General features: G+C 38.4%; 3 protein-coding genes and 1 long non-coding RNA gene across 4 annotated transcripts; all 4 read left to right on the forward strand.

Moving 5' to 3' along the window:
* Window positions 1-377: 377 nt before the first annotated feature.
* LOC135771443 (endonuclease domain-containing 1 protein-like) lies at window positions 378-1,652 on the forward strand. Its single transcript, XM_065281689.2, has 2 exons — window positions 378-815; window positions 913-1,652. Exons 1-2 carry the CDS (start codon window positions 498-500, stop codon window positions 1,489-1,491), a joined length of 897 nt encoding a protein of 298 aa, XP_065137761.1. The 5' UTR covers window positions 378-497; the 3' UTR covers window positions 1,492-1,652.
* Window positions 1,653-4,087: 2,435 nt separating this feature from the next.
* On the forward strand, window positions 4,088-5,237 carry LOC135771434 (endonuclease domain-containing 1 protein-like). Its single transcript, XM_065281678.2, has 2 exons — window positions 4,088-4,405; window positions 4,584-5,237. The coding sequence occupies exons 1-2, from the start codon at window positions 4,091-4,093 to the stop codon at window positions 5,115-5,117; spliced, it is 849 nt and encodes a 282-aa protein (XP_065137750.1). The 5' UTR covers window positions 4,088-4,090; the 3' UTR covers window positions 5,118-5,237.
* Window positions 5,238-19,687: 14,450 nt separating this feature from the next.
* Window positions 19,688-20,486, forward strand: LOC135775389 (uncharacterized). The gene is made up of 3 exons (XR_010543871.2): window positions 19,688-19,778; window positions 20,023-20,127; window positions 20,411-20,486. It is a non-coding gene; the product is annotated as an uncharacterized lncRNA (long non-coding RNA).
* A 1,278-nt stretch (window positions 20,487-21,764) lies between these two features.
* LOC135775236 (C-type lectin domain family 6 member A-like) lies at window positions 21,765-23,293 on the forward strand. The gene is made up of 4 exons (XM_065285299.2): window positions 21,765-21,820; window positions 21,998-22,146; window positions 22,304-22,416; window positions 22,698-23,293. The coding sequence occupies exons 2-4, from the start codon at window positions 22,045-22,047 to the stop codon at window positions 22,861-22,863; spliced, it is 381 nt and encodes a 126-aa protein (XP_065141371.2). The 5' UTR covers window positions 21,765-21,820; window positions 21,998-22,044; the 3' UTR covers window positions 22,864-23,293.
* Window positions 23,294-23,940: the final 647 nt, after the last annotated feature.

Genomic DNA, 23,940 nt, shown 5'->3' on the forward strand with positions numbered 1-23,940 from the left:
AAAAATACAGTCATGTAAAACCATGTTTAACACTGACTTTAACAAAACTAACTACTCTGCTAATAAAAGTATTAGAAAACCATCAATACCTTTGTGAGGAGTCCAAAATTAACAGTCAACAACCGCAAAGTTCATTTGTATTCAAGGTGCAAAATAAATGTGTTGTAGTACAGACGTGTGCTAATAAAGAAGTGTGAAAAAAAACTTAACACTCTACCTACAAGTTTGGCCAGCAGAGTTTACAGGAATAGGTGTGTGTGTGTGTGTGTGTGTGTGTGTGTGTGTGTGTGTGTGTGTGTGTGTGTGTGTGTGTGTGTGTGTGTGTGTGTGTGTGTGTGTGTGTGTGTGTGTGTGTGTGTGTGTTAAAGGGGACTATCTGTGCTGCTAAACTATTTAAGTGTGTAGAGAAGAAACATCAGTCTTGTTCTGTTATCATTGCGAGACATTTGTGTTTCTATTGTCATTTTAGCTTTGTGACTAGCGTGAACACATTGAGAATGCGGCTGTTTCTGGCAAGCATCGTCTTTGTGCTGCCGGCACTGAGTTTTCCAGGCATCGTCGGTAAACTTGAAGAAAACATTACTACATGCGGTGACTTCTTCTTTGATGAAAAGCCTCCAGTTATTCCTGGGATTCTGATGAATTCAGTCGCACTGAATGATACTTACAAAATAATCTGTCAAAAATATGAGAATGAGATCAGATTTGCGACACTTTACGACACAAGAGAGAAGATTCCTGTTTTCTCTGCTTACAAATACATCGGGGCAAACAATTTCGAAAGACCACAGATTCCTTGGATGATTGAGTCGGAGGTTTGTTTCCATTTGATGATTTATATTAGATAAAGATGTTTTTGTGTGGAATATTATTTTATAAACCCTGCCTTCTTTATTGTTTTTTCTTTTGTAGCTTGAACCTTCAGGTGATGAAATGTGTAAACCATTCACCAAACAAGCTAGAATTAACTACTGGATAAACAAAACTGAACAAGCCTACATCCCCGGGACTTTATTTCCTATGAATCACACAGCTGATAGAGAAACCGCTGAATCTACATTAACACTGACCAACAGTGTGCCACTGAAACTACGCTTCAGAGAAGGACTTTGGAGTCTTGTGGAACAAGAAATTAAGGAAAACATGGACAGAAACTGTCGTGATGAAAATAACAACATCGTTGCCTATGTGCTGACAGGAGCTGTACCTGGTGGTGAGAATTTAAAAGTAGTGAAGATTCCATCACACATGTGGACGGCATTTTGCTGCTATAATAGTTCAGAAACAGTCTGGGTCTCTCAAACATACTGGGCTGAAAACACACATAATAATGATCTGATCAACATCAGGCTCCATAGCCTGGAGGACTTACAGAACTTCCTCAATGAACAACTGGGGAGAAACATCAAGCTGTTTAACAACAATTGTGGAAAAAAATCTAACAAACTGCCGCCTTCGTTCAGATCAGTGCAGATAAGAGCGGATGGCTGAGGATTCAGAATAACATATAATTGATTGTTTACTCTGTTTAAAGGATTACACACTTAGTTTTTTTCCTTAGTGATTTTGACAATCTTACTACGAGCAAATGTTTATTAGAAAATGCAAAAAAAAAAGTATGTAACTGCCATCTTCAATAAAGCTTGCAAATTAATATACTGGTGTGTGTGTGTGTGTGTGTGTGCGTTTTGATTCCTTTGAGAACAACAGCTTATTTATTTGGAAAAAAAATCTGTAGGGTATGGTGAGGGTTAAGGGATATAATGTACAGATTTGTATTCAAATTGTTTAAGTATTAGGTTTTAACAGGCTAGTTAAATCCTAAATACTAGAGATGCATCATAAAAAACTCTGCCTTCTACTGAATCACCTACAGTTACCTTCATGTTATGCTCCATAACTAATCAATGGTTGGTAATGTAAATCAACATTAACACTGTTAATTACAAATGTGCACCTGTCTGTGGATAGCTGATGGTATAGATGGGTTCAAGAGTCTCTCTACCTAAAACCACCTCTGAAAAACTCCTCTAACTAGTTAAATCATGGTTAAGGGCAAATCATCTCAAATCATCAAGTGCATTGCTATATAATTATTATAATTCACAAACATCACCGTAAAAATACATGATTGTTAAAAACAAAGAAAGAAATGAGGTTTAAAACGACACACACCTTCATCTGTACAATCTGTCTTAAACAGAGTGATATTTAGGGCCAGAGCACTGAGGTGCGAGTACCCTATTGTCAGAGTTTATGATTCAATCAATTTCACACATTCATGTCAGGATAGCAGTATATAATAAATCGCACTTCAGCGCCATCTATTGGACTTTGGCTGTATTTCATCCAATTATCAATTTTGGACCTAAATGCAATCACATATTTAAAATGTATATTACATTTTAAAAACCGAATTAAAGTTTATTATAAAACAGTAATCAAATATTGAAGCAAAATCATACTATTACAATAAATTACAGTTTATAAACAATTATATTATAGTTAAGAATATCTTATTCAAATATTCATTGCAAGAAAAAATTCCCAGGGTTAGTTAATTTTAGGACATTTTCTTCACTTCTAAAACACAACACAATTCAATGCCTAATTCAAAATACAAGTAAAAACGAAACGGAAAAGTCCTATGCAGTGAACATTACATTAGCCCATTAATTTCTATAATCTTTTTAGGATAAATAAAATCCACCGAAGCTTCACACGCCAGGCGCAGTTCTAAAAATGACCGCTTGAGGGCGCTTTGGAGGCGCTTGTGTGCGTTGGTTGCTATTATTCAAACCTCCGCGGAAGTACTGTTTAATAACAACACACAACAAACTACACAATCAGAACTCTTTTCTTATTTCTGAAGGAGGGACTTCATAGAACAAGGAAGACATCAAACAAACAGTGCTTAATAGCATAAAAAATGGTTCACTGGCTCGTAATCATAAGGGAACCATTTTAAGTGCCATATAGCACCTATGCAGCACCTGTGTAGAACCATATTGTGCTATATAGAACCATATCTGGTGCTATAGTGGTGCTATATCATCCACGGATGGTTCTTCATAGGTGCTATATAGCACTAAAAATGGTTCCCCTTATGAGCTTTTGGTGCTTTTTAGCACACATTTTTTTTGCGTGTACAGCTAAGTAAATTGTGTGGGAAAATACTGCGTTTTTTACATGTGAAACATGAACACATGTTATATTGAGCAATGTAAAAACACCATCACCATCATAGCTTCAAAAACATAGAAAAAACGGGACCATTAATGTCTAAAAATGAACACTATGGGCACCAAATCATTATACAAACAATCTTATTAAGCTTGAGATAACAACTTAGCAGTTCTACAGAGTTATGTATAAATGTTCCCAAACACTTCTATGAATAGGAAAGAATTATTGTCATATTCTGAAAACTAGGTGGGATTTCATCCAAACGTGAAGCGAATATTTTCAAAGTTTGACAAAAAGAATTCCATAAAGTTGTTCAAGAGAATGATGGTAGTAATCAACAGTAAATAATACAAGGCACGCTTAGAAAATGGGGACAGGACTGCATTTAGCTACGATTTGGCAAGTTATAGATTTACTAGCAGTGCAGCTTGTAATTCTCAAACTGATGTGCTGTGCACAAAAGTAGAAATACAAAATTTCTGATACAGGCATTAGCAGCATTTTGACGACGTTGAGCCACATGTATGAGAAAGACAACAAATTTGTTTGACTTCATTTCTTCAAGCCTTCAGAATGAAAAACAGCCACTGTATGATTTCATTTTGATGGCGGCGCCACATGAAGTCAAACAAGCCTAACATCAGCTGATAAAGTGGGTTTAATGTTCGCTTCATCAGAATTTATTCAGCAAATGTGTTTCCATTACAGACCAAGTATGTGTAAATAAATGATTAAAAAAATACAAATGCAAACATCAATACTTAGAAAAGCTGTGTGGTGAGAGGTCACATGTTTTTAGCGTGTGGGTAGGCGGTGTTAAACACTATTTGTGTTCACTGATGAAGTGTTTAAGAGTTGAGAGAGGGAAATTTGTGCTTTATTTCTGCTTTCTGTTTGAGTTCAGATGAAGATGTTGTTTATCATGAACGTCTCAGTGCTGTTACTGCTCATCTGTCCATCCGTCATCTCTAAAGTTATCAACTTCAGTAAGTGTAGTCAGTTTTTTTATGAAGGAGAGCCTCCAGTGATTCCTGGCATTCTGGAGAATTCACGCTCCATGAATGATCGATATAAAACAATCTGTCAAAAATATAAGAAGTACTACAGATTTGCGACGCTCTACGACACAACAAACAGGATTCCAGTTTTCTCCGCTTACAGATTCACTGAGAAAAGGAGTTTCAAGAGACCACATATGAAATGGATGATTGAGCCTCAGGTAATCTTCATACTAGTTTGTTTTACTAATTTATTCCTTAAAATTATTTATCTATGCATCCTGTATGAATTATTGTATAAGAAAAAGTTAACAGTAAATAAAAATGATTACTTTAGCTTTAATTCAGTCTTTTTGTTGTTTGATTGTTTAATTTCTCTTTTGAATATTTCTTCTGTAGCTTGAACTTCTCACCAGTGATGAGATGAACGTGAAAATCTCATATGAAAATCAAGCTACAGATGAAGATTACATCAATAATAACTATAAAGTTAATCGCGGTCACTTGTTTCCCAGCTGTCATTCAAGTGATGAAGTCACAGCTCGCTCTACATTCACACTGACCAACATTGTGCCACAGAAGATCAACTTTAATAGCGGCAGCTGGAAGAGGATGGAAGATGAGACAAACGACCTGATGGGTAAACACTGCCGTGACAAAAATAATCAAAATAAAGTTTTGGCCCATGTCTTGACAGGAGCTGTACCAGGTAACACTACACTAAACAACCGAGTAAATATACCATCACACATGTGGATGACTTTCTGCTGCTATAACAGCACCTCAAGTTCATGGTCCTCAAAAGCTTACTGGGCTCCAAATGAAGACGAAAATAAAAACAGCAAAGCCATGATCAGTGAAAGAAGTCTGGAGGAATTACAAGAATTCCTGAGTAATACAAAAATTACACTATTTAAAAACGATTGTAAATAATGATAGTTACATCCACCTGAAGGTGACCATACGTGCCATTCTTCCCGGACGCATCCCGTCCAGGATTTTGTGTTTGTCTTCCGGAAGTTGTATTTATCGAACGCATACATCATAGAGGATTATTATTATTATTATTACAGAAAAGCAACCGTTACATTTTAAGGTAAGAATTGTATATCTTATGTTTTTAACTGAATGGCGTATGCGGTCAACAAATACGACTTCCTGAAGACGCATCGAAATCCTGGACGGGATGCGTCCGGGAAGAATGGCATGTATGGTCACCCTACAAGTCAGATTTAAAAGCAAAAATATAACGCTTGAAATAAATATTTGCATGATAAGAGACTTTTCGTCAAAATGTGATCTTGTCTGTGAAATCCAGTCTCATATTTAATGATGAGATTTTGAGCATCAAAGTTTGATTTCAATCTTTGACATGATTTTATTTAATAAATATCAAAATATCAAGATAAAATTTTCACAGAATGATCTTTACATTATGTCGGATGATTTTACGTAGAAAACAATAAACAACAGGTTTTTATAGGCAGGATCAATATTTAGCTCTTCAAGGGTCTTATAGTCATTCTGCAATCCAGTGAAGTATTTTAAAAAATGCTTCTTAGCACAAACATAACAAATAAAGTTTAGGCAAGTATACATTTATGTATTTCTTAAGTATTTCTTATACAAAAAGTAACTAGTTAAAAAATACGTCTAGAGCCTTATTAATATGTTAAATGATACTGTGTGTGTATACTGCTTTTCCTGCAATAAAGTTTGTGCAAATATCAGAACTGAACTGTAGTTTATTCAGTTGCACTTTATAAAAACTTAACACATAAATATATAAATTGTCTTTTTTGTGTGTTTTAATTTCACTTGTCAAATTGCACAATGTTTACACCAGTGGGGCCCATTTTCATGAACCCCATTCACAGACCTTTGGTCCCAGAAAATACCCATAAAATTGCCAGACAAGCTTCTGTGTGAACCCAAACACATCCCATAAATCTTCTGGGATGGTTGCTGGAAAGAGGACCTAGTAAGATACACGAAAAACCCTCTGTGTGAACAAGAAGCCGAAACAATGCTGTAATGGGCACGCGTGAGGGTGCGCGGGTCATCACAACAAAAGTTAAAGCTAACACTTAGCCTATGCAATGTTTGGTCTAGTTCACAGAAACAGATGTCTGTGATAAAGAGCGCTGGGTTGCTGAATTATTGAAGTGTGTAAACATCAGTCAAAATACAAGGCTGTTGAATAAAAAGACATTTACATTTTTGAAGTCATTTGAGAATTGAGAATGCGGATGGCTGTTTATTACTAACGCATTACTTTATAAATGTACTATATACTCGTTAATTTTTTAATGAGAGTTACTTTTCAAGTTTAATTAATTCGATTTCGATAATGTATTTATTAATTCAATAATGTACTGAATTAATCGAACGTAGTCACGTAGAATTATGCACTCTATGCGTGCAAGCCTGAGCGGGAACAGTTTGAGATGATAGGCCAGAGTTCGACATTTTTGCGATGAAAATGCAATTTCTGAATGCAGAACTTCTCAGTCATAAAAAACACCTACAAGGCCTGAAAGAGATCAAGCCAAAGTTGAAAAAGTAAAGCAAAAGTATTGTAAGCTATCTCATTGCTAAAAACAACGTTATCTTGTGTATTTGGTATAATACAATGTGTTTGCGTGGTTTATGGTTAAAAAACACATTATTTTCCACATACTGTACATTTTTGTAGCTCCATTTTGGGAACTCGCGCTGTGTCATTGCGGTGACACTTTGGGGACGCCTCCAGGGGTAAGTGCGTGTGAATGTGTATATCAAACTCAGCCATTGATGAGGCTTAATGACAAAGACAGGGTGAAGCGGGAGCCAGGAAGTATATCGCTATCTGAAATATTGCCAAAGACGACGTTACAGAGACGCAGGAAGTATGACAAGGGAGACGCAGCGTCTCGTTCCCTTCTAAGGGAGCGAAGGTTACATACGTAACCCGAGACGTTTTCATGTGTCAAACACAAATATGCAAAAAAGCATTTTGGTATGAATCAAAGTTCACATACAGAAGATTTAAGCATTTGAAAACACAGACAGTAACTGTTGTGATAACAATAACAACATTGATGCTTATGTGCTGACAGGAGCTATAGCTGGTTATGAAACGCTGAATAAAAGAGTAAACATTATATCGTACTGTATGTGTGGACCGCATTTTGCTGCTGTAACAGTACAATAAGATCATGGGTTACAGGGTCTTTGTGACGGAGGAGAACTAGCCCTCCCCGCTGGGTAATCATTACTGGCAACCACACACATACACACATCGCATTCACTTACCTCTCATAATCCATCCCGTTTCCCCGGCTGTCGAAGCTGTGAGTGCACGCACACTCTGATGGCACATGGACATGTTTTCACACCACTCTTCCCCTCTGTTAGCATCCAAAACTTGGACCCTTCATACACATACATTGTCTTTGCACCCACGTCTCAAAGCGAACTGGTGGTGTTCGCTTTATCACAGTTGGTGGCAGCGGTGGGATGGCTCCCCGTAAGCATAAAGGCCGGGCACGGTCTAAGGTGAAGGCAGTGGAGGAGGATGTGACCTGGAACGCTGCGGAGTCAGTGGAGGACGAGGGGTCGCCTACTGAACGTTCCGGTACATCACCAAAGCGCAACTTACCACAACCTAAGCCCGTCTCACCAGGGTCTAAGGCTAATGATGGGATGGTGACTCTGATGCGCCAGTTCTTGGAGGCACAAGAGCGGAGGGAAGAGCGGCACATGCTGGAGCTTCGAGGTCTGCGGGAGACCATAATGCAGTCTGCACTTCCTGCTCAGTCATCGATGGACATGGGAAGTCTGCGTATGGATCTACCAACCCCGGCAGCACGGAGAGTTACGGGTCATTATGATGCAGATCCTGACGTAGGCTCTCCGAGATTCCCTGCTCCCAATCAGCCGTTACAACGGGCAGAGCCGAAGATACCTGTCTTTCAACAAGGGGAGGACATCGAGAGTTATCTTCGACGTTTCGAGCGTCTTGCTAAGACATGGAGGTGGCCTCAGGAGGAGTGGAGTTGTCGTCTGGTACCGCTGCTGACAGGGCAGGCGTTGGAGGCGTATCTGGCCATGGACGAGGACCAGGCGGAGCAGTACTCTGAGCTGAGGGAGGCACTTCTTGCAAAGTTTGACGTCTCGGCTGAGACATATCGTCAACGGTTCCGGGCGGCTACAGTTCCTGCTGGTGAGTCGCCCACAGAGTCATATAACCGGCTGAAGAATCTCTTCGATCGTTGGGTGCGGCCGAAGGATCACACAAAGGAGGAGATCGGCGAGATCGTCATCCTCGAGCAGCTGCTCAGGGTTCTGCCCTATGATGCACGCACGTGGGTGAAGGAGCACGAGCCAAGATCAGGCCTGGAGGCGGCGAAGCTGGCACAAAGGTTCCTCAATGCTCACCGTGGTGGTCCTCGCACTCAAAACCCCAAAGGTACTGTACGCACTTTCACACAGAGTAATACTGATGCTGTGGCTCAGAGAAGTGGTGTGGAGCATACGAGCACCCAGGGACAACACCCATCATTGGGGAAGGGGTTGATTTGTTTCTATTGCCAGCAGTCAGGTCACAAAGCATCTGTGTGCCCTGCACGAAAGGCAAAATTGACTGGTTATTGTTACGTTCCAAGGGAAGAGGACAATGTACGAGACTCTGTTGGGAACCTGAGAAATTGTTGTGATGTGACTATTAATGGACAAACCTTACAGGCACTTGTGGACACTGGGAGTTCTATATCCCTTATTAAACCATGTTATGTTCATAATGTTGATTATCTGATGACAACATCTGTTCAATGTGTTCATGGGGATATTAAGCAGTATCCTCAAGCTGAAGTTACTGTGGGTATTTGTGATCAAATGTTTCTATTGACTGTTGCAATAGTTGACAATTTACCTGCTGACATGATTCTTGGTAGAGATATACCTGTCATATATGATCTGTTACCAACCAAGAATGTGAATGTTTATGAGGATGCCATTGCTAACCTGTCATGTCCTGTGTTGACTAGAGCCCAAGCTAAGGCAGGTCTCCAACCACTGCCAGACTTTGATGATAGTCTGCTGCAGGGTGGAACCAAGGGCCCCAGAAAGTCACGCCAACAACGGCGGTTTGAAAAGTACCTGGGTACACCAGTCGCTGAATCTTCAGTGGAAGGTCTCAGTGTTGATGGCTGGGAGATCCCAGAGAATATTGTTGCTTTGCAAAGGGGTGATGTAACATTAAAACCATTGTTTGAAAAAGTTGAATGTGGGAAAAATGATAATGTGTGCAATGAGAGATATGTGGTGTTGAATGATGTGTTATATTTACAAACTAATGATGTTACACGTTTGATTGTCCCCACATGTTGTCGCCCTATGGTATTACATCTTGCACACACAGTCCCCTGGTCCGGTCACCTCGGCCAACAGAAAACACATGCACGCATCTGTTCACGTTTTCACTGGCCCACATTATACACTGATGTACAAACATACTGCAATACATGTGCCATCTGTCAGAAGACCAGTATTGTATCCCAGCGGGGTCGAGCACCCCTGCAACCTCTCCCTGTGATCTCTGGTCCTTTCAGACGAATAGCGATGGACATCGTAGGCCCCTTGGAGAAGAGCAGCAGTGGAAATCAGTACATCTTGGTGGTCAGCGATTACGCTACAAGGTACCCAGAAGCATTCCCTCTTCGGTCTACTACCACACCGAAGGTCATCCAGGCTCTGGTACAGTTGTTTTCCAGGGTTGGTATTCCAGAGGAGATTCTCACCGACCAAGGGACGAACTTCACATCGAAGCTGATGGGTCAACTGAATCGCCAGCTAGGCATCAAAGCAATCAGAACAACCCCATATCATCCACAAACCGACGGACTGGTCGAAAGATTCAACCAGACTCTGAAGAACATGCTGAGGAAGTTTGTTAACAACACAGGTAAAGACTGGGACAAGTGGCTACCGTTTGTTCTGTTCGCTTACAGAGAGGTTCCCCAAGCGTCAACAGGATTCTCGCCCTTTGAACTCCTATACGGCTGGCAGGTGCAAGGACCCTTAGACCTTCTGAGGAAAGGATGGGAAGGCACTACAAGTGGAGCTGAGGAGAAAGGGATAGTACAGTATGTACTGGAGATGAGAGATCGGCTTGAGCGATACCGAGAGGAGGCGAAGGAGAACCTACAAGAGGCACAGAAGAAGCAGAAATTATGGTACGACAAATATGCACGGAAGCGCGAGTTCCTACCTGGACAGAAGGTTCTACTCCTGTTGCCGACATCGGCCAATAAGTTGTTGACCAAGTGGCAAGGACCATACAGTGTGATCCGGAAAATGGGACCGGTGACCTATGAGATACACCATCCAGATAAGGGTAAGACCAAGCAGACATATCACGTCAACCTGCTAAAAGAGTGGAGAGAGCCAGCCGGTAAGGAAGCAGCAGAAACATCATTGATGGTACAAGAGGTGGACTGTGTGGAGGAAGAACCTGCGGAGTCGATAGCCAAGAGAGGAGCGTCTGTGGTGGATCTGAGTCACCTAGAGCAGGGGTTTTCAAACTTTTTGTGTGTGTGGACCACTATTTGTAATCAAGAATTTTCGCGGACCACCTCATAATACTCATTATAAAATATGTCTACACAAAGTCCTGAATTAATCTGCACATCTAAATAGTCTTACTAGCACTAAAACTATAACTGGTCATCACATCAGTACAACAGGTTTCTTAACCTTATATCATAATTATTTATATACATATTCTTAGTGTTGGGAAAGTTCACTTTCTACATGAACTAGTTTAGTTCACAGATCACAAATTTTAAAATGAACTAGTTCAGTTCATAGTTCATATTTGAAAATGTTAAACTAGGTCACAGTTCCAAAACTGAACTAATTTATAGTTATTTTTTCCCATATTATTTTTTTTAAATGATTGCCATTATAGCCCATATAGAACCACCAAACAGCAATTATTTGATCAGTTTTAACACTGAAGCTAAATGCGTCAGATTTCATCTTCATTTCCAACTTTAAATCCTTATTCAACCAGGGTTTACATTAGCATTGACTGTCTTTTAATTTTTGTATTTGCTTACACATACCTTGAAAGGCTAGCCGGGTGGGAGTCGCACCCCGGGGAAGAAGCGCTGCGAGGCATTGCGTGTTTGACAACTCGCAGGTATTGCACTCCACACGTGCACGTTAAATAGCGGGAGCTTAGTCAAAGTCTATTTCAAGATCCGGAATATGCGTTAGCAGCCTATGTTAATCGTTAACGTTTTGGACAAATATGATGTTATTTAATGTTAAACTATTTGAGTTGCGCGGCAGGAATTTCAGCAGCGTCTGTGTTGTTGTGATGACGCATGCAACGTGACTGGTGAACACCGAGTGGTGGCGGTGTTGCCAGATTGGGTGTTTTTCCCGCTACACATTAAGGCCTGTTTACAGTGTGTTTTAGTCGGGTTTTCGCCTGGAAGAATATACAAATCTGGCACCCTATTGAACGACGTTAAACTGAGAGAGCGTGCCGTTCACAGGCACCAGAATGAATTAGTTCACAGTAAAGTTTATTAGGCAGCAGTAGACGTTCGCCCAAAATATGAGTTTGTATATTAAAATATACATATTCTTATTTTGCCTTTTCACGGACCACCTGCAGTACCCTCGCGGACCACTAGTGGTCCGCGGACCACAGTTTGGGAATGGCCGACCTAGAGGACCTCCAGCGTAAAGACCTGCAGTACCTCCTAGATCAGTTCCCTGCTCTCTTCCGCCAGAGGCCTGGGCGGACTGAGTTGGCTCAACATTACATCCATCTGAGCAACCCAACACCATCAAGACAACGGCCTTACCGGGTACCTGAACGGCTTGTGGACCCACTGAAGAAGGAGGTGGAGCTGATGATGGAGCTTGGTGTGATTGAGCCCTCGACCAGTGAATGGTGCAGTCCAGTGGTCATCGTCCCGAAGAAGGATGGAACACTGAGAATCTGTATAGACTTTAGGAGGCTGAATGCACAGTCTCAATTTGATGCTTACCCGATGCCTCGGATTGATGATCTGCTGGAGAGGATCGGGAAGGCGAAATACATTACAACCTTGGATCTCTGCAAGGGATACTGGCAGGTACCCCTAGACCCAGCATCACGACCGTACACCGCTTTTAGGACACCACTTGGGCTGCACCAATTCACGGTTTTACCATTTGGCCTTCATGGGGCCCCAGCGACCTTTCAGAGGCTGATGGACCAAGTGCTACAAGGCTGTGAAGGTTGGTCTGCTGCTTATTTGGATGATGTGGTCATCTACAGCAACTCCTGGGGTGAGCATCTGCAACATTTAAAGAGCACCCTACAGAAGATCCAGAATGCAGGATTGACCCTAAATGTGGACAAGTGTGAGTGGGCAAGGCAGGAAGCAAGATACTTGGGATACCACCTAGGAAATGGACAGCTGCGTCCTCAGGTGGACAAAGTGGAAGCCATAAGGAGGAGCCCCAGACCCACGACGAAGGAGGAGGTGAGGTCTTTCTTGGGACTGATCGGCTGGTACCGAAGATTTGTATCAGACTTCGCCACTCTAGCAGTGCCACTCACAAACCTGCTTGCAAAAGGGATCAAGAATCCAATTCCTTGGACGGAGGACTGCGAAAATGCCTTCATCAAGTTGAAGGAGAGGATATGTGCTGATCCTGTGCTGCAAAGTCCAGACTTTACCCAGCGATTCCTCGTACAGGTGGATGCCTCGGCGACAGGCCTGGGGGCAGTTCTGTTACAGGGAGCAACAGGAGAAGAAAGGCCTGTCACCTACCTCAGCCGGAAACTGCTGCCACGAGAGACACGTTACTCTGCAGTGGAGAAGGAATGCCTCGCCATCAAGTGGGCCCTAGAAAGTCTCCGATATTACCTCTTGGGACGGGAGTTTGACTTGGAGACAGACCACAGGGCATTAACGTGGATACACTCCATGAAGGACCGAAACTCCAGGGTCACAAGATGGTACCTCAGCCTACAGCCCTATAATTTCAAGGTGCGGCATCGTCCTGGAAAGCAGAACGTGGTTGCCGACTACCTGTCTCGGTTCCCGGCCAGTGCGCGGCTTAGAGAGGGGGGGGAGATAATGTGACGGAGGAGAACTAGCCCTCCCCGCTGGGTAATCATTACTGGCAACCACACACATACACACATCGCATTCACTTACCTCTCATAATCCATCCCGTTTCCCCGGCTGTCGAAGCTGTGAGTGCACGCACACTCTGATGGCACATGGACATGTTTTCACACCACTCTTCCCCTCTGTTAGCATCCAAAACTTGGACCCTTCATACACATACATTGTCTTTGCACCCACGTCTCAAAGCGAACTGGTGGTGTTCGCTTTATCACAGTCTTACAGGGCCAAAAACATATATGTTATAATAATTTATACAACATTTCTTTCTAGTTCTCGAATCTGATTGGCTAAAAGCCCTTCCCAGCCATGCAATATTGTACTGTTAACATAACAGTAACCACTTCACCATTTGTATCAGCGTTTCTATCATTTCGCCACCTAATGGTCATTTTATAATTAGTGAGGGAGGCTTCTTTAAACACTTGAGCCATAAGCTCACATATCTCTGACTAGAAAAGCTGCCACCAGAGCGGATGGTCAAACACACACACACACACACACACACACACACACACACACACACACACACACACAGCCTCAAACACTTACCGTGTGTCTCAAAAAGTTCCCTAACTTGTGAATCAGTCTGTGAATCCTCATCGGAAATGATTATCCCTATGTCCTTATCCTGTGGAAGATCATCCCATCTCTCCTCCCGAAGTGCCCTTAAAAGAACACAAAAACGCCATTTGTAACTGGTAAGGTAAATACACCGGCTCACTATACATTGGGACACTTCATGACTTACATGATTATTAAAACATGTTGTAAGATGATATTTATAAGCAGCATGCAGAAACATCTCTCTGACTTATTTAAAAAAAAAACTAGTTATAATATAAAACACTTAATTATTCTGTTTTATGTTCAGTTGTTCAAAAGTAATCCATTTGAATTTTGGCTATCGGATTAGATAAAAATTTCATAACCAAAAAAAATTGATTCTGTAGATTGATCCAATCTAATTTTGCTTTGAAAAACCAGGACAAAAGTGAGATGGTTTACCTTATCCTGGATAGCAAAAAATGGGACTTCCAAATCTGAATCATTTTGATCCAGATTACACTTTTTAAACAACAGTGCCCTGGAGCTCACGTCCGAATGTAAAATGTTCTAGTTTTCTTTTTTTAAACGTGTGCCTTCGAACTGTTGTATAAAAGCAATATCGCTCTAAGAGTCATGTGATATAGCTCTATATCATCACAGCTGTGATTGCGATATTGCTTAAGTAAACAATGTCAGGCTCCAGAGACTGGAGGACTTATACAGAACTTCCTGAATAAAAGACTGTGGAGAAAAGTTGAGCTGTTTAACAACACCTGGGGGTGGGATGGCGTAGTGGATAAGACACACGCCTTTGGTGTGAGAGACCCGGGTTTGAATGCAATTGTAAAGTCGCTTTGGATAAAAGCGTCAGCTAAATGAATAAATAAATAAAAAGAAGTTAAAAAATAAACTGTGGCTAAATCTAACAAAGTGTCTGCACTCAGACCAGTGCTGATAAAATCAGATGTCTGAGGAAGCAGAATAAAATATAAATTATCATTTACTCTGTTTAAAGGATTACATTTAAGCAATTTTGACAACAACTACTGTATAGAGCTTTTCTAGAATAACTTTTAAATGCAAATGTTTTAATGTTTAATAAAGCTTGCAAATGAAAAAACTGGCATATCAGAATGATCTGTGTGTTTTTGGTGTTTGTACAGTATGGTCCTGCTAAACCCTATACGAATTACATACAAATACAAATGTTTATAATTTTTGGTCCCCTTGAGAAAAACAGCTTATGTAAACGTAAAATGTAAAACTGCAGAACCTTTTCTGTCAGGGTCAGGTTTCTGGGTATAGTGAGGGTTAAGGGATTTGTATACAAACTGTTTAAATACTATAAATATTAGAGATGCATGATCATAAAAAAATCTAAATGCTACTGAATCACCTACAGTTACCTTCATGTTATGCTCCATAACTAATCAATGGCTGGTAATGCTGGTAAATCTACATTAACACTGTTAGTTAAAAGCAGAGGTTCTCAACTCTGGCCCTCGACATGCACTTCCTGCAGAGTTTAGCTCCAACCCTGATCAAACTCACCTGCCTGCAATGTTTTCATATTCCTGGAGACTTGCTCAGGAGTGTTTGATCAGGTTTGGAACTAAACTCTGCAGGAAATGCATCTCGAGGACCAGAGTTGAGAACCTCTGGTTAAAAGTGTGCACCTGCCTGGATCTCTGACAGTAGATGGGTTCAAGAGTTACAAGAGTATCTCTGCTTAAAACCACCAAAAGTCCTGTTAAATCATGGTTAAGGGCAAATCATCTCAAATCATCAAGTGCATTGCTAGATAATCATTACTTCATATCACCGTAAAAATACATGATTGTTAAAACAAAGAAAATAGGCTTTTTTAAAAACGACAACGCACACACCTTCATCTGTCCAATCTGTGTTAAACAAGTGATATTTAGAGTTTATGATTCAATCAATTTCACACATTCATTATCAGGGCAGTAGTAAATAATATACCGCACTGCAGCGCCATCTATTGGACTCTCACTGTATTGCAACAAATTAGTTATTTTGGACCTAAAAGCAATGATATATTTAAATATTTATATACATTTTAAAAACCGAATGAAAGTGCCCCCATCCACACGAACTCATTTACTTAGGTGTGAAATACATTCCTTTGGATCACTTGCACTTAAAAAGATTTGGTATTTTCAATTACCTTTTATCATTTTGGCGACTCCGTAGTTCGCCTCGCGAGATACTGAGAACTCCACCGAAAGCAGGTGACCATCCATCCATATCTCACTGTTCTTTCAAACTGAAGGGTCAACTCAGACAAAAGATAAAATGTATTTGTTATTCATTCTGCCTTTGTCAAATGTGTTTTATTCAGCCACATTTTATATAGACACTTGGCCTTTGACTCCTGATAGGAGTGACACCTGTGACGTGTTATAGTAATAGGCTTGTTCGACTTCATGCGGCCCACAAGGCGTATGACGTCAAAGTATCGCGAGAACGATTCGAGAAATCATACGAAGTGTAATTTCGTCTCGCTCTCGCGGTACTTTAACGTCATCCGCCTGTAAGTCTACAGGTGTAAACCGGCGCTGTATTAAGTCAAACAAGTCCAATATTACTGCGCTAATATTCCGCTTCTGAAGAACTAATTGCTAATTGCTTGGCGGAAGAATTTTTTATTACATTTTTGTTGCTGTGTGCTTCTTTTACGAAATCTTGACAAGTTTATTGTGAACTGCATGTGTTTAAAAAAAACCAGTATCTAAACCGGTACATGTGCTATGGTTTTTACCCCAAACTAGAAACATTTTCATTGATTACAGTAAAATAACATAGCCTGAATGTTAGATAAAAAACATGATAATGGGTTTTTGTTTCCCTGCCGAATAACGAGTTTTTAGAGCAATATGTATTACCGCTATTATCCACTAAGTGGCGCTCTTACCCAACTTACAACACACTAACTTTGTGAAAATCATAACAAATTAAAAGTAAAAAGTAAAGAATTATGACAATTTATTGTAAGTTTTTATTAATAATATTAATACTCTAATCAGTGTAATGACTCCCACTGTATTTAGAAACTGTTTTTATTATAAAACAGTGATCAAATATTGAAGCAAATTCACAATAAATTCCAGTTTATAAACAACAATTATATTAAAGTTAAGATAGCTTACCCAAATATCCATTGGAAAAAACAAACAAATCATAGGGTTAGTTAATTTTAGGGCATTTTCTTTGCTTCTAAAACACAAGAACATTCAATGCCTATTTTAAAATACAATTAAAAACGAAACGGAAAATGTATATACAGTGAACAATACATTAGCCCATTAATTTCTATAATCTTTTGAGGATAAATAAACTCCACCAAAGCTTCAAACGCAAGGCGCAGTTCTAAAAAATGACCGCGTGAGGGCGCTTTGGAGGCGCTTGTGTGCGTTGGTTGCTATTATTCAAACCTCCGCGGAAGTACTGTTTTATAAGTATCAGATTTTGCAGATAATTTGTTTAATCAAAGCGTATTCATATTATGGTTGCACGGGCTGTTATATATTGTAATCGACAAGATATATTAACTTTTATGTTTTTCAGTAGTAGAGGAAGAATGTTCCGATTGGTCGATGTACTGTTTGTCCCGCCTCTCCTCCATTGTGATTGGACAAAAGCGATTTACAGAGCCCCACTTTTGATAAATACACATATTATTACCAGAATAACAATTGTTTTCCAAAGCATCTTAAAAACGTTATAAAATTTATAATATAAAATGAATATGTATATTTTATGTGGAATATAATTTATTTTATAAAAATCCTTTTAGTCAATGGGGGGCCTGCTCCACCGCAAGCATAGGCATGCCTGCATTGAGCTGCAAGTATTAGAAAGTCGTAATTTCTATAAATGTTTATGATTTTACTTAAAAAAAAGATACATCTTGAGAATACCAGAAAAAGTTAATCTGTGAAAAATAATTAATTGCAGTTCAGTGATGACTATAATGACAGTCTCGATCTTATATCTTTGCACGTCTCTATGTTGTGCATTTACATCATGAATATTTAATAAAAGGCGGTCTTTACTCTGATTTTATAATTATGTAAGTTAAGTGTGGTTTTGCATTTACAGTATACAGTATAAAATACACCGTAATCTGTTAATGTTTTGTGACCCTTGCTGGCAAAATGAGTTGGAATAAGCTAATTAAAAATTTTGTTTATTAGATTTTGAAATTTTCTACTAAAAAATTAACAGGGTTAGATAATTTTAAGACATTTTCTTCACCGCAGGCTGAACTCGCCAGGCACTGTTCTAAAAATGACCGCTTGAGGGCGCTTTGGAGGCGCTTATGTGTAAAGTCGTCATTTTCTATTTCTATGATAATGTTGCTGATTTTACTTAAATAGATGCATGTTGTGAATATAAGAAAAAGTTAATTTGTGAAAAATAATTTATTGCACTTGAGTGATGACTATAATGACAGTCTCGATCTTATATTGAGGATCTTTGCACGTCTCTCTGTATTGTACATTTAAATCTTATTAAATAAAAGACAGTGTTTTATACCAACATTAAGTGTGGTTTTGCATTTAAGGTATACAGTATAAAAGACACTGTTATCTTTTTATCATTTGTGACCCGTGCTGGCAAGATGAGTCAGGATGAGCAATTATTTGTATTAAAAAAATATCCAAGAATAAAAATGTTCTGCTTAGTAGTTTGTCTGTTTATCTTCCAGTAGCAGCTGATTTGTATGGTTATTTAAGGCATATATAAGGCATTGCAATACATAATATGAATATTCTTTAATAGATAATTGTATACTGTATATTGGTTCGATAAGGCAAGGCAAGGCAAGTTTATTTGTATAGCACATTTCATATACAGAGGTCATTCAATGTGCTTTAGAAATGAAAAAACAATATAAAAGAGAAAAAAGTATATATTCAGTAAATGTATAGCTAAAGAGATGTGTTTTGAGTCTGGATTAAGAGGAAAAACCCCAGCTAAAAAATAAATAAATAAAAGATACAGATGCTGAAATAATGTCTAATAAGAGATGTTTATCTGTAGTTTTTTAGGCTTTTTGTTTTGTTTTTCCTAAAAACGGTGGGTTTTTAAATAAATGACTGTATCAACAACAACACATTTTTTTCTGCCTTAAAATGTTTAACACATGTTGCTTTGCATAATTTCCAATAAAATTTTATTAAAAATTTAATCTATTGCAAATATAGAATTATATATTATAGCCCTGATAAAAAGAAGTAATGGGAAAAACATGTTTGATAACTGTAACATTAGTGGTTAAATGATTTCATACAGGGTATAGGAAAAACACGTCATGACACTTTCTCACATTATTCTGAAAATTAGAAAGGGTGCAAGGAGCCACCAACACTTCAAATATTGAGGACCGGCCCTGGCCCCTTGAGATACTGAGAAATCCCACCGGAAGCAGTAAATCATACAGGTATATCTGTTTTTTCAAACATCTGTTAAACAAACTGAAGACAAATTTCACAAGTTGTTTATCGTCTTTGAGGTGGCACTTCGAGAAAGGTCGACCCACATAAAAGAGAAAATGTATTTGTATTTGAATTTTTGATTACATTTTTGTTGCTGTGTGCTTACTTTACAAAACCTTGACAAGTTAAATACCCCACAACCCCTACACTTTCTCCATATCTTATTTGATTAAGTTTCATCAGATTATATGGACGTTTCGCTGATTCATTATGTCTGATAACAAGTTTCTTGTTTTTCTTTAAGATCTGAGCTTCTGTTTCCTGTCCTCTTAGTAAGATGGCATCAATCGAGGAGAAACGTTCAGATTTCATACCGACTTCAGATGACAAATGCTCTCCTTGCAAAGGTAAGAAAGAATAAAACATAAAGTCTAACAACAAGGAGAAATCATGAACAATCAATAAATATCTGGATTTTTTGAAAAAGTATATAAAAGGTGCAAGTCACATGACAACTATGATACAGTTTATGACCTGTGATCAAAATCAAATAAAGCAAGAGTTTTAAAACAAACAAACAGTGCAAGTGCTGTTATATAATCATATAGATATTTAATAAAAATCATGAAGTCATTTGATTTCTATCTTCAGGTCATAATGGAGTCAATCTGTCTGATAGGACTAAACTTTTCTTGCTGGTTTTGTCCGTCTCTGTTTCATTTTTTCTTGGAAGTCTGAGCGCTCTTAGGATGAATTGTAAGTATACTGTTACTCATGAACAACATCCTGAATTACAACATACTAACAAACACATGTGTGTAGTCTGAGTACATGCATGGACATCAAAAGAGGTTTGAGCACCTCGAGAGAAAGTGCCTTTTATTTTACATATTAACACTGATATGCATGTGAATGATGTAGAAGTGAAGTGTTTATTAAAAATAGAGAGCGTGACCTTTTATTTAATATTTTGCTAAGTTATTTTGTACTTTTTGTGTGTGGGTTTTAAGGTTCAAACATTTTCATCCTTTTTTTTTAGTGTTCTTATCAGATCCTGACAGAGAACTGATGGAAAACTACAGCAGAATTCAAAAAAATCTCTCTTCTTATCATAGTAGGATTTTACTTTTAGACTGCTTACAAAACAAATTAAAAAAATTATCAAAAATGATTAACCTCTGCCAAATTTTGAGCAATCATCCCAGTCAAGATGGTTTAAAAATAAAAATCAGAATGGCACAAAATGTCCCTGGGATCTCTTGAGGGTTAAACTGATACTGATGTGTTGTTGCATTACTTTATTGTTTTGCAATTAATATTTTTCTAAAATTATTTAGATTGAAAAGCTGTTTGATTCAGTTGCATACTAAATTAAGAATATTTCACAAAAAAAGTGTAGTTTCCATCTCAGATTTATTAAATGAATGAAATTCTAAAGTGTAATATTATTAACTATTAATTCATTAATTCTTCTTTTTATAAAGTTTAATCTTCTTTGCTACCTCCGTTTGCATGGATAACAGCTGTGAGTGTTGTATTATTTAATTTAAGTAGCAGAGTACAGCGGCTAAGATTAAACTGTACTATTATAATGTCTTATAATGCTGAAGATTTCATGTCAAGTGATCTTAGATTATTCCTCCATTTTGTTGATTTTGATGTTTGTCTTGATGAAAGATTTAACCAAAACCCGTTAGAAGATTTCTGATTTTAACTTTTCTATCTGTTGATATTTGATATAATCCATGACGCATGTATTTGAATAAGTTCCAGGATCTCTGATATTTAATGTCTATAAACTTTTTAATCCCTGTGTGCACATCTTGTATTCTTGTTGCAAAAAACTATTTTTCGTTTCATATGGCCGCAGAACCCAGTCCTGTTTAAAGTTCCAGTTTGGCAAATGAATATACTGGAGTTCGTTTTTGCATGAGAGCAGAGGGTTTCTTCAACTGTGTCCCAAACAACTTGTGGTGTCGTGATGATGGCGTATTTTCCTTTTTTTTATAAGCTTTCTGACCCAAAGATTCAACTGATTTCTGAAGTTCTCCATCTGTGATCCTTCCTTGGAGAGTTTTTGGCCACTCATATTTTTCTCCTTGCTGACCATTAAAACGATATAGACACACGTCATCTTTCAGGCAGATTTGCAACATCTCCAGTCGTTTAAAACACGTCCCCAATTGTGGAAATAGATGTTTCTATGTTTTAAATGTTTCCTTAAAGCCACTTTCTATTTTGTATAGCTCAACAATCTTTTGCTGCACATGAGAACTGGTTTTATTCATGGTGATGAATGATGTCAAATATATATATATCAGTGTTTTGAGGGCAAATTTGTTTAATAACTGCTTCTTTATCTTCGTATTCATTTCTGCATCAGCCATTGAAAGTGAACTTCATGAATTAAAAGCCAAATACAACAAACTGAGAGCTTCACTTTACGATGGTAAGTTATATAAGTTTCATGCCTGTAAAGCCAGAAAAAAATTAGGAGGACACTTCAAGATTATTTTCAGTTCTCTAAATGTATTATTTATAGATTCTGCCAAATTCCAAATAAAAATATTATTTGCATTATATATTTTATTATATGACTGATATCACTCTTTTAATTAATTTATAGCTCAGTCTTGCGATCTCTCGGTGGATGGCTGGACAGTTTGTCGTGGGATGATTTACTTCAGCACTGATAAACGAGACTGGGCAAGCAGTCGTGCTGTGTGTGTTTCAATGGGAGCTGACCTGGTTACCATAACCAGCCAAACAGAACAGGTGAATCAGAGATATTTAAAGAAAATTAAATGTATAAGGATTGGACTCAAAGTACACTATTCAGACAGATTATTGTTTCTAACCTGATGTGTCAAAATAATTTTTAACCATCTTCGAAGCTTTTTTACCGTATTGACATTTGTGTTTTCTCTGTCAGGATTTCCTGGTGTCTAAAATTAAAGAGACTCACTGGATCGGTCTTAATGATCTGGAGACTGAAGGTCGATGGGTTTGGGTGAATAACAAAACTCTTGAGGAGACTCGAGTAGAGTAAGAACTCTGTTCACATCTGACATCTGCTGTAGATTAATCTGATATCTGTTACTCAATGTAGTTACAGAATAAAATAAAATAAAAATACATTAAATGCACAAAAAACTTAAATAATTCTAAAATGGCAATTAGATCGAATATTAATATAAAGAAAAGGTTGATTATATTATAATAGTTTTATTAAACTTGTTTTATGTAAATAATTGCATATGATTAATATTATAATTATTTTAAAGATAAATATAGTCTTTGATGTAAAAACTATTTTTCTTATAAAGGTTCTGGTACAAGAGGGAATTTGGGAAAAGTGAACCTGATAACTGGAAAGTGAACGATCAATCCAGTGAAAACTGTGCCAGTCTGGGTGACGGCAACGGCAATCTACACACTTGGTTTGATGGTCCTTGCAAAGACCTGAGGAGGTTTATCTGTGAAAAGAAATAATTGACTTTCACATACATGACAGGGGCGTAGCCAGCATTACATTTTTGGGGGGTCCTATCTTAAAATGAGGGGGCAACTCATATATAAGATGTAGATGGCACATTGTCACAGAATATTAATGAACTCTCATGCGAAGATGACAGCGTAAATTACGCACAACAACGCGTGACATGAGCTAATCCAATCAAGTTTGAAAATAGCTGCATTTTACCGTGCTGCATTTTGATTGGTCAATCTATCAATCAGACTACGAAATCAACATTTTGTTATTTTATTTTAAGCAATTGGAAATCTGAGGGGGCCGGAGATGTAAATGAGGGGGCCGAGGCCCACCCAGGCCCCCTCGTGGCTACGCCCCTGATACATGATATTAAAGAGGTCTGCTTTTCTGATGAACACAAAAGAAGATATTTTAATAAATGATGGTAAGCACACAGTTGACGGTACCCATTGAATTTCATTGTATTTGTTTTTCCTACTATTGAAGTCAATGGTTACAATCAGCTGTGTGCTCATCATCATTTTAAAAAAATATCTTCTTTTGTGTTCATTAAAAAATAAATTCATACAGATGTAGGAGGAAAAATGATAACAGAATTTAAATTTTTGGGTGAACTATCCCTTTAAAGCTGCGAGCACTGATGCATGGGGGGCCTTTGCCCCTTTGATGGGCCCGACATATATTAAATTAATATTTATTTGAATTATAACTGAACTTCAATTGTTAATCTTTGCAGTGAGGGAAATTCTCCTTTAATTTATATCTGTAGAGAATAATTGATGGCAGGCCATTGAAGGACTGGAGTTAACTATTCCTCTTATATCGCAAGTATTTTGTATAATACAATGTGTTTGCGTAGTTTATGAGTAAAAAACACATTATTTTCATACCGTACATTTTTCTGGTTCCAGATTTCACTCTCTTCCTGAAACGCACAGGTTTGAAAAGCGCTGTCCCTGTTTGGCCAGCTAATCTGTACACTCTAAAAACAAACGGTTCTATATAGCACCAAAAGTGGTTCTTTGCTCGTAATCATAGAAGAACCGTTTTTAGTGCCATATAGCACCGGTGAAGCA

Source organism: Paramisgurnus dabryanus, chromosome 19 (assembly GCF_030506205.2).
Source record: "Paramisgurnus dabryanus chromosome 19, PD_genome_1.1, whole genome shotgun sequence".
Lineage (NCBI taxonomy): Eukaryota > Metazoa > Chordata > Actinopteri > Cypriniformes > Cobitidae > Paramisgurnus > Paramisgurnus dabryanus.

Excerpts from the sequence above, each read along its gene's own strand:
- LOC135775236 (XM_065285299.2), top strand. The coding sequence starts at position 22,045 with ATGATTTACTTCAGCACTGATAAACGAGACTGGGCAAGCAGTCGTGCT. Across the intron at positions 22,147-22,303 it reads TAACCAGCCAAACAGAACAG|GATTTCCTGGTGTCTAAAAT; the intron begins GTGAATCAGAGA and ends TTTCTCTGTCAG. Across the intron at positions 22,417-22,697 it reads CTTGAGGAGACTCGAGTAGA|GTTCTGGTACAAGAGGGAAT; the intron begins GTAAGAACTCTG and ends TTTCTTATAAAG.
- LOC135771443 (XM_065281689.2), top strand. The coding sequence starts at position 498 with ATGCGGCTGTTTCTGGCAAGCATCGTCTTTGTGCTGCCGGCACTGAGT. Across the intron at positions 816-912 it reads CTTGGATGATTGAGTCGGAG|CTTGAACCTTCAGGTGATGA; the intron begins GTTTGTTTCCAT and ends TTTCTTTTGTAG.
- LOC135771434 (XM_065281678.2), top strand. The coding sequence starts at position 4,091 with ATGAAGATGTTGTTTATCATGAACGTCTCAGTGCTGTTACTGCTCATC. Across the intron at positions 4,406-4,583 it reads AATGGATGATTGAGCCTCAG|CTTGAACTTCTCACCAGTGA; the intron begins GTAATCTTCATA and ends TTTCTTCTGTAG.